The sequence below is a fragment of the Centroberyx affinis genome, unplaced genomic scaffold (genome assembly GCF_046629955.1).
Source record: "Centroberyx affinis isolate AG114_WGS23_722 - 3 ecotype Tasmania unplaced genomic scaffold, CSIRO-AGI_Caff_v1 ptg002542l_1, whole genome shotgun sequence".
NCBI classification, from domain to species: domain Eukaryota; kingdom Metazoa; phylum Chordata; class Actinopteri; order Beryciformes; family Berycidae; genus Centroberyx; species Centroberyx affinis.
The window spans coordinates 7,501-23,194 of NW_027280758.1; the positions used below are offsets into that span (position 1 = coordinate 7,501).

Sequence of the window (15,694 nt, forward strand, 5' to 3'; positions counted from 1 at the left end):
CTGTAGGTGACAGGTACATCGTGGCAGACTGCGGAGGGGGAACAGTAGACCTGACTGTCCACCAGATAGAGCAGCCACAGGGAACACTGAAGGAGCTCTACAAGGCTTCAGGTGCAACACCTCTGACTCTCCATACAGCCACTTTTACCATCTGCTAATAAAACACTAATAAAATCCAACAGTATAAGCAGGCCTAAATGGAATCCTATAGTATTACTGAGGCCTGTAAATCTGTGGAAAATGTATGAATACTGCAGACAGATTCCTTGTTTTTTTTTTACCTTTAACCTTAATACTGTGGATCTGGTTTCTGAATTCAACATCTTCCAGCAAACATTTTACCTTTGAAAAGATGTTGATACGACCGCCTGCACCTGTATAAATTTAGCCAAAATAATAACTTTATTTATATAATGCTTTACATAAAAGACAAGAAAAATAACACTTACAGTAAAACACAACAAGGGATAAACAAAGCAACACCATATCAAATAAAAGAGGCAAATACAACTTAAACCAATAAAACCATAAAAAACAAACATAAAACACAGGTAAAATGGTGTAGATAAAAGAATAAATCAATAAAACTATGTGAAGGCGTATATACTGTATATAAAAGAAACATATATATAAAATGAAAGATATCTGTAGTCGTCTATAGCTGCATTGTTTTGTGACATCAGGATGTAAATATCAGTGCAAAACAGTTTTAAGCCGTTTTTACCATGTTTATGTCTCTCCCTCTCTCTCTCTCTCTCCCTCTCTCTCTCTCTCTCTCCCTCTCTCTCTCTCCCTCTCTCCCTCTCTCCCTCTCCCCCAGGCGGTCCTTACGGTGCCGTGGGCGTGGACCTGGCCTTCGAAGCCATGCTGTGCCAGATCTTCGGCGAGGACTTCATCCAGAGCTTCAAGGCCAAGCGCCCGGCGGCCTGGGTGGACCTCACCATCGCCTTCGAGGCCCGCAAGCGCACGGCCACGCCGGGCCGAGCCAACGCCCTCAACATCTCCCTGCCCTTCTCCTTCATCGACTACTACAAGAGGCACAGGGGGCAGAGCGTGGAGACGGCGCTGAGGAGGAGCAAGTGAGTCTGTGTGTGTGTGTGTGTGAGAGAGAGAGAGAGTGAGAGAGAGAGAGAGGGAGGATGGGCGAGTGGTGATTGTAAGATGAGTGTGTGTGAGGTTTTGAAGTGATTTATTTTTGTATATTTGCAGAAAAATCAAGGCATAACCTCTGTGTGTGTGTGTGTGTGTGTGTGTCAGTATGAATATAGTGAAGTGGTCGTCCCAGGGGATGCTGCGGTTGACCCAGGAGGCCATGAACGAGCTCTTCCAGCCCACCATCAGCAACATCGTCAAGCACATCGGTGAGATACACACACACACACACACACACACACACGCATATGTACAGACCATCCTGACCACCATCCCTTTCCTCTTTCCACCTAGTAAGTGGCATAGTAATCACAACCTTTGACCTTTCAAACACACAAAAAGTAGCATGCTTGGAGCCATTTATTCAAACTCTGGAGATTTACTCCATAGTTCTGTTACTTTTAGGTGAGAACAATGCCATTTGAACTCCAAATAACCACACAAAGATGCCTGAAAATGCAAGTTTCTGTCTTCTTCCAAGAGAACTGCAGTGCGTTTCGTTAGAAGTGAGAATGCAATCCAGACCAACTATAGGAAATGACTCCAAAACACAAGGGTTTATGGGTATATAGAGTTTGGAAAGCCTAGCATAACAAAATGACCCTATGCAGACAAGTCCATCATGCTAAAGTTACACGGACTTGTTTGTGTTTTGGTTTTGACTCCTCCCTTCACCAAAATCTCAAACCTGTGTGATCATAAACAAACCGAATACAAAAATGCAACACAGTAAACTTTTACACTATGGTTCGGACCAAAGAAATGGAACTGTAGGTGTGACAGCACCCTTGGTTTCACTTTGCCAGCCCTTTCTGTTCACTTCATTTTAGGGTTGTGGTGGCACAAGCAAAACGTCTGACTGAAGCCATTATCAAGACAGAATGAAGGCAGAAAAATACCCTTCCTGGTATTAAATCCCTCACATTGCAGGGGAGCAATCAGAACTAGGGGATTGATTTTCTATAGTGTGTATGTTCGCCGAGTACCAAAGAGTGAGAAGCAAGGCGGAGACTTAGGTGGAGCAATGGAACGGGGGAAAAACCATTCGCAGCTGACCATCAGCCAGCTGCAGAGAGGAAGCAGAAATCAATATTCCCCCATGAAACATCTGTCCAGTCAGGCTGCACTCATCTCTCCTCCCTACAATCCCCCTCTTCTTTCTCTAGTCACTTCTCTCTCCTCCCTAACTTTTCACTTAGGACACAGATTCACTCCAATTAAATGAAATAATTTGAATAAATCTCCTTATTTTTTCTCATCCCTCCCTCCTCCCCTATGCCTAACAGAGGAGCTGATGGCGAAGCCGGAGGTGCGCGCCGTGCGCTTCCTCTTCCTGGTGGGCGGCTTCGCCGAGTCGCCCATGCTGCAGAAAGCGGTCCAGAATGCACTGGGGCGGACGTGCCGCATCATCATCCCCCAGGACGTCGGTCTGACCATACTGAAGGGAGCCGTGCTTTTCGGCCTGGACCCCACTGTGGTGAGGGCGCTCGAATACCTGACAGTCCTAGAGCAGCGGGCCTCAAACCGGATCCTGGAGAAGGTTTCAGGGGGTCACCAGGAAATTTCACTATTAATACATTCACTTTAAGTTAGTGCTAAGAGAGAATGTACAGTATGACCGATCAGTGGTTTCATTGAATTCGGAGATTCAGTTTTTCCAACATTCAGTTTCAATTAAACTTAAAAACTGTGGGTCTGTGGGCGGGGCTAGTTTGAGGCGCATGCAACTGAAATTTCCATCTCCTATTGGCTGGTCTTTGGTGTCAGGTGATTTGTCACTTTCTGGCACTAAAGATCAGCCAATAGCAGATGGCATGCTTTATACCTTTTGATGTCAGGCTTTACACAGATTTGGGTCTGATGTCGAGTTTCTCTTTAACAACCTCTTTGCCCCAGGTCCGTGTCCGTCGCTGCCCGCTCACCTACGGCGTGGGCGTCCTGAACCGCTTCGTGGAGGGACGCCACCCGCGCGACAAGCTGCTCATCAAAGACGGCCGCGAGTGGTGCACCGACATCCTCGACCGCTTCGTCTCCGTCGACCAATCGGTGGCTCTCGGCGAGGTCGTGAGGCGGAGCTACACGCCGGCTCGCCTGGGCCAGCGGAAAATCATCATCAACATCTACTGCAGCGGGACGGACGACGTCACGTACATCTCCGACCCCGGGGTCAGGAAGTGCGGGACGATAACGCTGGACCTACCGGAACCGCTGCCGGTACCGGGAGCGGCGGGAGGAGCTGGGGGAGGAGGAGGAGCAGCGGAGAGGAGGGAGATCAGAGCGACCATGCAGTTTGGAGACACGGAGATCAAAGTCACGGCCGTGGACATGATGTCCAGCCGCTCCGTCCGAGCATCCATAGACTTCCTGTCCAACTGAAGATGAGCAGGAAGTGGAGACGAGCGTTTAAAAAAAACATTTAGATATCTGATTCCAGGGATGTGCTCAAAACAACACGAAATATTTGAGAAAAAATAAAGGTACTTTGGGAGTAAGCCTCATATTGTTTCTGGACAGAATGGGAGCTTTGTGTTTTCAAAGGGAATTCCTGCCTTAGGACAGTTCCCGTCCCAGAATTCAGACATTCATACAGTTACTCTTTAGCAGAGTAGAAGAAGAACACAAGAGGGACATTTTTGAACTCTCGATTTCAAAAGTGCCTCTTCCTGAAAAGGTTAAACTAACGGTATCAGTATCTCCTCAACCGCTGAAGAGGGAAGGCACAGAATAGGTCCCCACTTCAAACGCAAGAAATGTTTCAGTGGAGTTTGTCGCTCTGTCTAAATGCTGTAGAGGCTTTTCCTGCCGAGAAAATACTCTATGAAACCTCATGCAAGTTGGAGACTGAATTCAAATCATCTGCCTTCACTCAGTTCAGCCTGGCCAAGCGGTATTTAGGCTTCCGAAGTGACTCTACGCCTACATATGCTACCTAGAGTGAGACTCACCATGTTCAGTGCTTAATATTGGGAGCATTGCCTTTTCCCTCGTGTAATGATACAGGCATTATCCCAATGTTCTGGGTTGATACCTCATTTTATTACTATCCATTTATTGATACTACTACCTGGATTGCAGCTGTTCTGTTCATCTTAGGATAGTTGTGATTCAGCTCCACCTAGTGGCCAAAGGACTGAACTACCATCTTGGAATTCATAAGCTCTCTGGATACATCTAACCCAAGTGTGAGTCCTACAGGAAAAGACAGGAATCATTACACAATCTGCTGAATGTGTCTCTTATACAGTACATGTTGCCTCCAGATCCGGGTCGAACAGTGTCGTCAGAGTTTGTTTTATCCCACATGGAGTTCCACATGGGCGGGGTTCACCAAATCAGGACAGTTCAATTAGTGTTAGAAAAGCTGTCACTCACATAAAAGCATACTAAACTGACTTTTAGATACTTTCCTCTGATTGTCAAAACATTCTGACATTCATTGTTTTGTCCCATGCATCTGACACCTTAGTAGGTTAAATCATAAAAAGTCATTTGCAAACATTATTCTACCCAGATTTGGTTACCTAACTTTTTTCAGGAGCAGCATGTACAGTATGTATATATGATTTAAATGCCGAGATATGCAAGTAGAAATACAAGGAAGTAGCTATTTATCTTTGATCTACATCACAAACACAGTGTATGACGTTACATCATATTATGTTCATGTTATGTCTGTATGGGCTGAACAGCTCGACTCAAGCCTCAACATTTGCACCTGGGTTAATCTGAACCTGGAACATTTCTGTCCAAACGCAAATCTGAACCCAAATCAGGGCTTCAATTGTTAATCATATTTTTCCAAAATATTTGACTGGGTTTTAGCACAAGCCTGAGCGGGACTGAAGGTCAAGCTCTGATGTGTCCATCTGTTGTAAATGCAGTCAATAGTCCACCTAGTCATAGAGAAACTTATTTTCAATGTGAGCCCCTATAGAAAGAAAAGCTGGTGGCTGTGAGTTGGCACAAAGTACCACATGCATTTATCTTCCTTGTTCAGGGAGGATGAAATGAAACCACCCACTGTGTATCACCTTCTAGGCTCTGCATCTCATTTGCATTGTGTATGCTGTAATAAACTGTATCCAACTTTCTGTATAAAGTAACAAGAAGCTTGCCGACCGTTGTACCAGGCTGAACTTGCACTTTGCTGACTTGACTTTATCTGATTCTTTAATGACCTTTCTTTTCCTCTGTCCTTTTTCTGCTTTTAGTGTACAGGTTTCTTCTATTCAATAGATTCTTTATATTTTTCATTGCAATAAAGCAATTTTACCTTTATCACTCCATTTCTTTGTTCACAATAAAAAAATTAAGCACTTTTTCCGATTTAAAGATCATGACAGATCATTTGAACATTTGGACATCAAAGTATTGACACTATCATGAAGCATCATATTAATAATATACTCATATTGGAAAAAAAAAACAGTCAACAGTACTATTTCAGCCGTGGATTTATTGATAAGAATGGTCCAATAAATAGTTCCACATAGCATAACCAATAAGAAATGGTTCAGAACTGCTCAACAACCTATCAGTGCTTTGCTTTTCCACACGTTACAAGTTACAAAATGGCTCTCTCAAGTCAGACGAAGAAGGGTGAGGGCTGGGGCGGCTTCAAGGGGACAGGAGTGTGTGTGTGTGTGTGTGTGTGTGTGTGTGTGTGTGTGTGTGTTTCAAAACAAAGGGGGCTTTGCTATCATTCTCTGTGCATTTCAATATGGTGGTAGATCTTTTCTCAGCAAAAAGGCTAAATTTGGAAAGATACAGTGCTTGATGATAGATTCACACACAATCAAGCAGCAACATTAAGAAACTGAAATAACAGGAGACTAACAAAGCCTCGGTAACAAAACAATACAGATGAAAGACTAGATAAAGAAAGCAGAGGAAACAAACGTCAACCATCTTTGCCAAGGTCAGAAGAACCGTTCTTGAAATCGCTAGTTGAACTTCTCCTGTCCTCCTTTTCGTTTGTATGAGTGTGTTTCCCCGTTTGCCTGCCATCTGCCATGTGTGTGTTCCCCTATGACTGGTTCAATCACCCCATTTCAAACTACATTCAAATCCCATTGCAGGTAAAAGATGCAACTAAGGTGCCAAGCCACATTTCAACACTGGTTTAAATACAAAAGGATTATAATCTGGTTTTCCTAACAAACATATGGAAGTAGTTTGGGAAGAATCAGATAACAGTCCTTTTTTCAGTGTATTTACATCTTTGTTTAAATGTAGCTTGGAACCCTATTAGACCAAATCATCTATCTGCATTGGGATTTTAATGCCAGCTCTAAAATGAGGCTTTACTCCCCGCTCTGTCTAGTGAGCATGGGGTCTCCCGCGGCCCCTGCCCCTGCCGGCGCCCCCTGGCGGTCCGTCCATGCTGCTGCGGGGGTTCTTGATCGTCTCGTCGACAGACAGGATGAGGCAAGCCGCCTCCGAGGCCGCCGTCAGAGCGTTGATCCGCACGATGGACGGCTCCCACACGCAGGCCACGAAGTTGTCTGCGATGTCCTCGTTGTTGACGTCCACACCGTACCACATGCCGCCCTGCAGAGAGAGATGACACATGAAACATACAGTCTCTCTATGACTGTATGCCAACACTGTAGCAGACCTGCACATGCATGGCTAGCAGCTACAGGCTTGTCAAAACAGAATAGAATAGCAAACGGATATATTCACATTTGGGCTGTTTTGAAAAACATGGTGTTTAACTGACAACAATGAAATAAATCCTAGAGTGCAACACTTCTTATTTCTGCTTTCCATTGGTACCATTTCTACAATTGAAGACATGCAGGTGTGTGTGTGTGCATTCCCCACCTGTGCGTGTTTGGCTCGGAGCTTGTTCAGGATGTTGGTGGCGTCAAAGCCGGCGTTGTCGCACAGCTGTCGGGGGATGATCTCCAGGGCCTTGGCGTACGCTCCGATCAGCAGCTGCTGCTTACCGGGGATGGTCCTAGAATAATCCCGCAGGTACTTGGACAGCTCCATCTCTATGGCTCCTCCACCCGCTACGATGGAGTCGTTCTGGAAACGTGTCAAATACAGACCGGTTAAACAGTTGTCAGGATTTTAACACTGAAAAAAGCGGCACCTAAGAAAGGCTTGAGCATTAACGCAGCGTTATTCTTTGCTGTTAACAAACCACAATAACCTTGTGTAGATTCATAATGGCTACATGCAATGAGCTTTCCCCCCCTCATTCACACACACTATTTCTATGCGGTGTCAACAGACCTTGATGGCCCTGCGTACGATCATGATGGCATCGTGCAGCGAGCGCTCCGTCTCTTCCATGAACTGCTCTGCTCCGCCCCTCAGGATGATGGTGCACGTCTTCGCCTTGGGACAGCCCTTAAAGAAGTTATACCTGCAGAGAGAGAGACACACGATGGGTGAGAGTTGTCACAGAAAGAGTGGTGATCTTTTCAAGGGGTTACTCTCTGGAAGGGGACGGACAAAAGTGGTGAAAAAAACACACACACGGAAGCAAACTTGTTCCCCTTACCTCTCTCCTCCGACCTGGACCTCCTCGAACAGTTCACACTGTCCCAGGACGTTGTCTGTCATGGCTCCTACTGAGGTCTGGATGGAGCCTCCACAAGCCTGGAGGTCACATAACACACAATGGGTCTCGTTCAGCAACCTTTCCATCTACTTTCAGTACCAATCCACAAATGTGGGTCTATAACACACCGATGTGCTGTCCTCAACAAGTTATTTACATACAGCGGTGTACTGAATGTCTATGTGTATATACAGTATGTGTGTGTCCTACCATCATGGTCCTCTTGAGGTCCTCCTCCTGGACCCTGCCGGCACAGAACAGGTCTCTGTCGGCGAAGTACTGCGTAGCCACGTCACCGATGGGCAGCTTGGACAGAACCACCTTGGCTCCTGACTTGTAGATCTTCTCCAGTTTGTCGTACAGGATGTTCCACTCAGCGTCCACGATGGCCTGGTAGTCCTGGGGAAAGGGAGAGGGCAGAGAGGGATTTAGGCATTTAGGTGACGCTCTTATCCGGAGCAACTTAAAATAAGCGAGTGTGTTACTCAAGGACAGTTCAACAGGGGAGCAAAAACCTGTGACCTCTCCATTATGGGATGATCCATCTAACCATTAGCCTACACTGCCACCCAAAATAACAAAGGCGTTTCTTTTCCAGTACAAAAGTTTGTATTACCAAAAACGTTTTTAAAATCAACAAAACTGCACAATGTGATCACGATTCGATCAGTTTTATAATATAATATAGGTGCTTCTGTGTGTGTCTGCATGAGTCACACCAGCAGTGTGTGTGCGTGTGTGTGTGTGTGTGTGTGTGTGTGTTTGTAGACCCCATACCTCGACAGATTTCACGCGGACCTCAGCGTTGTCCTTCTCAGCCTTCAGCTCCAGCTCCACGTTGAGGAGAGCGATCTTTGGGCCCTCGTAGCGTTTGGGCTGCATCTCGAACCCAGCGTAGGAGAAGGTCTTCTTGAACGCGACCCCAGCCACCAGCTGGGACTCCTGGGGAGGTGGGGGACGGAAAGTAAGGGACGACAAAGTCAGGAGAGAAAAGGAAAAAAGAGGGAAAGGTGGAGAGGAAGAGATGGTCAGTAACTCAACTATTGTAAACCTAAACACTGAGCTAGTCCATTCCCTTCTACAAAAATTCAGAGAAACTTTTGTTCATGCAAAAATAAAAGTTCTGTCCAAATGTTGAACTGAGGAAACAAACCTCCAGCGCGCCTCCCTGGACCTTCTTGATGCCGATCATCTTCAGGGGCAGCAGCTCGTCCAGAGACATGACGGCGTCCACCACCATCTTGGAGAAGAACTCCTTCTGGCCGGCGATCAGTTTGGAGTTCAGGGCCGTGGCCGCGCACTTCTCCAGCAGCTGCCTCTGCTCTCTGAGGGGACGGAGAGAAAAATGTGTAAGCTCCGTCAAATAAAACTGCTCTTTCAAGTGAATTCCCTGAATACAGATGTTTTCCATTTAGACCTCCATGAGTAAACATGGCTGCCGTGAAAATGAAGCGACTTGTGAGATAGGGCGGGCGGAAGAGTGAGCGCTCACTGTTTGTCGTCTTTCTTGACGGGGACGGAGATCTCCTTGATCTTCTTGATGGCGAGCCCAGTGGCGCTGCGGAAAGCTCTGATGATGGTCTGAGGGTGGAGGCCCTCCTCCACGTACGGCTTGAGCTGCTTCAGGAACTCGGCGGCCAGGAGAGTGACGGAGGTGGTGCCGTCTCCGACCTGGAGACAGAGGGATAGAAAGAAAGAAGGTCTTATTCTGGTCAGAGGGTGGAGATCGCATTCATTGTGATAGACTGGATATAGGAACCATCTTCATGGCCCGGGTCTTGCAATGGCCCAAGATGTCCACTTCCTGAATTAACTGAAATGGCCTCAAACCTGACACACACACACACACACACACACACACACACACACACACACGTCTCACCTCGGCATCCTGGGAGCGAGCAATGTCCACCAGGGTCTTGGCTGCAGGGTGAACCACATCCAGCAGTTTCAGGATGGTCGCTCCATCGTTGGAGATTGTGGCCTTACCTGGAAAACACACACACACAATTAATTACGCTGCACAGTAATAAATACACACAGACTTCCTCATACACATCTTTATGGCCTGCGCTGCTATGCCATCCCACCTCATCTCTGTTGTGGTACTGCATGTCTGTGTCTCTTTACACCGAGTTGATTGACAGGAATGATCAGGCTTTTCGAAGGCCTATCCTATTGGTCACTAATCAGGTCTGATATTAGGTCATTCACAATGTTTTCATGATGGTGCATCAAGCACTTCACTACTCTACTACTCATTCCATTATTATAACTTACAAAAGCAAATGGAATATCAGTCTCAACTGACTCGCACTAGCATTGCCAGCAAAAGTCAACATGAAAATATTGTCAATATCTCAGAAACAAAAACACAGGTGTGAAAATTTTCACCATCCTCCCCACCACCTATCAAGTCCTAAATTCTGAACTTTCCCTTTAAGATGACTTAAGCTATATATTCCTCCCTCAATCCACTCTTTTCTCTATCTGCCCGTCCTCCTCTCCTCACCTCTGGGGTCCACCATGAGTTTGTCCATCCCTCTGGGCCCCAGGGTGGTCCTGACAGCCTCAGCAATCACCTGGAAGAGAACGTACAACAGTTAAAAGAAGATTCAGACAGTTTCCCCCATATTCACAGTTAAAGAAACACAAACCACACACAGATACAGACACAACCACGGGGCAAAGAGGTAGTTTTCTGACCTGACAGGCATTGATGTTGCTGATGAGCTGGGGAATGCCCTGAGACGTATCTGTCCCCTCCTTCAACAGGATAACCGGTGTGGGCTGGAGAGGAGATAGGGACGAAGAGAGAGAGAAAGAGGGAAAGATGGAGAGGAAATGGGAAGGACAAGAGAAAGTGACAGAAAATTAGGGAAAATGTCAATCAAAGCAGATAACAGCAAGAAATCTAAATCAACTATTGCCTGGAGATCATACCAACTACTTGCAGATAAATGTTGACATTTTGAATGTATCTATAGTTGGCTTGTTCATCAATATCAGATACCAGACAACAGATTAGCAGTGGCAACACATTTGCAATAAAAAATGTCAGAAAATAGTATTGTGTACATAGCAGGTACAATGGTTTCCATGCACACATTCAGTGTACAGACTACAGCAGTACAACACAGGCTGGTGTCCTGGCTAACAGACAGGTTTGGGTGTGACGCCTTTGTTGCCCATCAGACAGAAGCGGCTCTGACTGACATTGTTTAGATGCTCAATCAATACAGCTCACCGCGGCCAACTTATAAACTTGCTTACAGACGTTAATAGTATTACTAACTCCTCCAGACTGGCTAGCCGGTGTTTGCTAACGTTAGGAACTAGACGTGTCTGCTTTGTCCATTGCTGTGCACCAATCTCTTCCCAAGTCCAGCCAAATAACGTCAAAATAAAACGACAAATAAAACAATCACTGTCCAGACCATTATGAACCAAAGTTAATCAGCTAGCCAGCCTAGCTTGGTGCAGTAAAACAGTTAGACATGTTGCCACCCATCCACTGACTTGCACATCCTACGGCTAACGTCAGTAACAACTTGGCTGACAAAGCCGCAATGAAAGCCGCTATGAAAACTGACATAAGCCAGATATTGAAATGACGATACCAAGCACAACTGCAATACAGATGAACAGCATTATTAGAGCTTTATTCGTCAAACTCTCATTAAGCGTATCCTATTATCAGCAATAATGTCATGCTAGCTAGCTCCACCGTTACTTAGAACAGCGTATCCGCCCATTGATGCCGGGGATGCTACAAGGCTAACAACCATCTAGGTAACAATAAAATCGTTTACAACTCTTTTTCACGAAAATAATTGTTTCCTCAGAATGCCTACACCTAGTCTTATATTTTAAGAGTAGCCCCGATACATATACTGGCTGCCAAGGGGAAGGATGGAGGAGGATTTTAAGTTTGGCATAAGGGCATGAATGCTAAATCACTCACCATCATCTTTGCAGTTCCTTCGAGAAGCTTTCCACCGGCATCCAATCCCACAATGCTTTTCGAAACGTGGAGCTGTTGGGGGTATGTTCAAGAACACGCGGCATTTTCCAACGTGTTGTTTTGTGTATTGTGCAGAGAAGTTATTCTTAAGGTAAAACTGACAATATAGCTTTCTTTTCGGATAGGTTTTAAATGTGCTACCTAGAATGATATCACACATATATTGTATTAATATTTTCAATCAACATTTACATCAAAGTACCAATCTATCTATCTATCTAACACAAATGGATGACAAATGATAATATAATAATATGGGTAGGAGGCAGATATGTTGTCCCACTTAATGGCATAATAAAGAAAATATAGTAATTCTGGTTCACAGTATTTTTCTTAGAGGAATGTACCGACTTATTTGGAAATAATTTTGTTGAATTTTATGTACATTATTTCCATGTCAGTATCCAGTAACATGCCTGAACATGTAGTCAGGGTTTTTGCATGCTGTGATGTAAACAAGGCAGTAAACAAAGCAGTTTGTCCAGCTGCACAGAGTATGTTTAGACAATGAAATGACAATTTCCAGCCAAACATAATTGTTTTAATTCAATAGTGTGTGTTTACATCTATATGGTGTTATACTGTTATTGATTACTTTTTACTTTCTCATTATTGTTTATACCACATACCCTTTAAAATACCACTCTTTCACCTTTAAATGTTACAGAACGTGAGCTGTGTGTTTCATACTGAGAGACAGGGCAGCCGGCCCAGTCTGTGCAGGTAGAGCAGAGGCTGCAGGGAGCCACAGCTCATCGCAGCAGCCAGAGCCAGGGCCGTGTACTGGCACTTCAGTGTGTGAGGCGGGACTCGCCCGTTCATCGGCAGGGTGACGATGAGGGGGAGATAGTTGAGCGTGAGGACGGCCTGGATGACGACCACGGTGATGAAGGCTTTTCTCTTCATGGCATTCATCTCTCCCTCTCCCCTCCTCCTCCTCCTCCTTCCATTTTCCCGTTTGTGACTCTTCCCCTTTCCGTCCTCGTCTTCGTCTTTCTCCCTCTCTCCCTCCCCCCTCCCCTCCCTCTCTCCCTTCGTCCCCCCTCTCATCTCTCTATCCCCTGGCGGAGGTCTCCTCAGTGTCTTGAGGATGGACAGGCTGCAGAAGGTGTCTATGGCCAGAGCGGGTAGGAACACTGAACACAACGTGATGTTGGAGCGCCTCAGCACCATGAACGAGGCTATCACGCCGTTCAGGAGACACAACGCAACCAAACACCCCCATCTGTACCGGGCAGCCTTCAACCTGGAGAGAGGGAGAGAGAGCAGGAGGGATAATTTCCATGAGAGTCTGACAAAATATAGATTTGAACCACAACTTTATATACATGTACTGTGTGTTTTACTGATGTGTGTTATACAGGTGTGTGTATACACTGTGTGTGCGCGCAGTATATAGTTTGGACACACCACATTTTTCTTTATTTTTACCATTTTCCACATTTTAGAATAACAGTAAAGACATCAAAACGATGAAACAACACAAATGGAATTATGCAGTGACCAAAAAAATTTTAAACAAATCAAAACTATCTTATATTTTAGATTCTTTAAAGCAGCCACTCTTTGCCTTGATGGAAAGACAAAGGCTTTGGAAAGAAATTCATACATAGGCATCAACTTCACTATTTCTATTTGTCTAAGAAACACATTTCAAGTATTTAAGCATCAGCCTTTAGATCAAAATGGCTTTAAGGAGAATGAAAAACACAGTATATTCAATCAGGTGTGTCCAAACTTTTGCTGTATTGCTGTTCTTCCAGTGCGAACAGACTTAAAGCTTTCAGTTTCTCGCAATGGCAGATGGGGGAACAAGTGAAAAGCCGATGGAAAAATCACTTCCAACACGTTTATCCTCTTCAGTAAAACCAAAGAGAAAACGGCACCAAAGAGGGGGAGGGGGGGGACAAGCAGCAACAACATCAAAATGTCTTGAGTTATCACCTGAGGTAGTCCACAGGCCGCACCACGGCCAGGTACCTCTCCACACACACCAGGCAGAGGAGCAGCGGCTTCTCCACCAGGATGACGGCGGCCTGGAGCATCAGCCCCTCCAGCACGGCCGCACTCCGCCACAAGAAGTGATTGGCGAAGAACAGAGGCGGGACCAAGGAGAAGACCAGCTGGGCAAGGGCCAGGTGGAGCGGGAAGAAGTCGGCAGGCAGGACGCCGGACACCTTTGACCTTTTACGTGAACACAAAGGAAAAGTTCTGAGTTCATTGTCATCATTCAATATCACTAAAATACAGAGGAGCCAGTGTGTTAAAGTGGCTTGAGCGACCTCTGGCTCAGGATGTGGCGGACCAGCCAGGCGTTGGACGGGAAGCCAAGCGGGAATTCTAAGGAGAAGTTGGTGAGGAGGATGATGAGGCCCGCCGAAGGTCCTTCATCACCATCGCACTCTGCCCAGTCGTAAACTGGAGATTTGGAGGAAGAGTTTACGTCCGATCGGTTCATGCTGGGGGAAGAGGGGACTTTGGAAAGAGAGAGAGAGAAAGGAGGGAAAGAAAGGAGAGAGAGAGAGAGACCATCATTGTTGTCATCCTCAACATAATCATCATATCTGCTCAGAAAGAGGCCGAGGTGTCCATTGATGACATTAAGCCTGAACAATTCATACTTGTTTTCCTTCATAAATCCACATCAACTCCCATTCGGAACAAAGCATCCAACACAAGTTGTTCATAAGATACATGATAATTCAAGATAAGTGTAACATAATAACACAAATGTCAGATGATGTTAACATGACCACTTGGTAAGATTTTACACTGCATTATCAGTGCTTTTGCTTGGAACCAGGGTCATGAACTTGTATACATTTGAGACAATGTCATCTGTCAATTATGATAAAAAAAGAACTGGCCTAAAGTGTGTGTGATTCGATATAATTAAGTGGTGTGTGTCTTACTCTGATCTAACAACCAAAAACTTAGCAGTAAATTCACAATGTATTTCAATGCAGCTGTTGCACTGGATGTTCTACATTTTAGAGGTATTGAAAGATAAACTTAAGATCGTATTTTTCCCCAAAATGAATATACAGCATGACAGTTTGTTTCTTATTTATCATCAATGTAAGTGTAGCTCTGACAGACCTTGTTCAGTGGTGGCAGCTGCTCAGGGTTGGATGTTCAAATGTAAAAGCTGCTGCCTTCAGAAACACTGAGCATGACAGGTGACAGGTGAAATGACCAGGCGGATTTGCATGAACACAACATGAGCCGACTGTGTGAATGGTGTGAAGCCACCTGACACACCTTACATATCTTTATATGTTCTGCTACCAGTATTTTATTGTTATTTTTCCCTTCAGACAGTGGGGTTTTTGTATGAGTGAAAAGACATGCTAGTCAACTGAGCAAAGTGGGGTGAGTGAGAGGATGGCAAGGGGATTCATATGTGTGTGTGTATGTGTGTGCGTGTTCTTTCTATGTTGGGAAAGATGAGCAAAATACTATAGTGAGAAAATGTGGCTATTCTTTTTTCCTTTCCAGTCACTTAAAAATGAGCCATCAGTGAGTAATTACGTGAAAGGCAACATTTCCTACTTTTAGATGTAAATTTATTAAACCGTCGTTACATATATATATATTAAAAAAACATTGAAAATTATATCAAAGTTTGCCGGGGGTGTAAACTAAGGAGGACCAAAGTAGTCATAATTACCTAAATAAATACATAAATAAATTAATAATTGATTGATTTATTTCCTTTAATTTAAGGAGGCAACCAGGTTTTGGGCTAAAATATCCCAGTACTTAGTGGAATTCATTATGCCATCGATCTTAACATGATCTGGACCACTAGCAGTAAAACAGCCCCAAAGCATCAAAGATCCTCCGTATTTAACCGTGGGCATCCGGTGCTTTTCCTTGTAAGCAGTCGTCTTTTGTTGCCAAACATGCCGATGGTGTGCATGGCCAAAAAGTTCCATTTTGGT

General features: G+C 45.0%; 2 protein-coding genes across 2 annotated transcripts in view; one reads left to right on the forward strand and one right to left on the reverse strand.

The window, feature by feature from the left end:
• LOC139656808 (heat shock 70 kDa protein 12B-like) overlaps positions 1–5,365 on the forward strand; it is a 10,935-nt gene extending 5,570 nt beyond the window's left edge. The window contains exons 3-7 of the mRNA XM_071534432.1: positions 7–111; positions 821–1,079; positions 1,258–1,361; positions 2,439–2,629; positions 3,049–5,365. Coding sequence (XP_071390533.1) covers positions 7–111; positions 821–1,079; positions 1,258–1,361; positions 2,439–2,629; positions 3,049–3,528 — 1,139 coding nt within the window. The 3' untranslated portion in view covers positions 3,529–5,365. The remainder of the gene's footprint in view (positions 1–6; positions 112–820; positions 1,080–1,257; positions 1,362–2,438; positions 2,630–3,048) is intronic.
• Positions 5,366–5,591: 226 nt separating this feature from the next.
• cct7 (chaperonin containing TCP1, subunit 7 (eta)) lies at positions 5,592–11,735 on the reverse strand. Its single transcript, XM_071534430.1, has 12 exons — positions 11,691–11,735; positions 10,433–10,516; positions 10,239–10,308; positions 9,609–9,715; positions 9,219–9,397; positions 8,880–9,051; positions 8,504–8,668; positions 7,937–8,125; positions 7,667–7,764; positions 7,396–7,528; positions 6,979–7,185; positions 5,592–6,702 (listed from the first exon to the last, which is right to left on the reverse strand). The coding sequence occupies exons 1-12, from the start codon at positions 11,694–11,696 to the stop codon at positions 6,472–6,474; spliced, it is 1,641 nt and encodes a 546-aa protein (XP_071390531.1). The 5' UTR covers positions 11,697–11,735; the 3' UTR covers positions 5,592–6,471.
• Between the last annotated feature and the right edge of the window lie 3,959 nt (positions 11,736–15,694).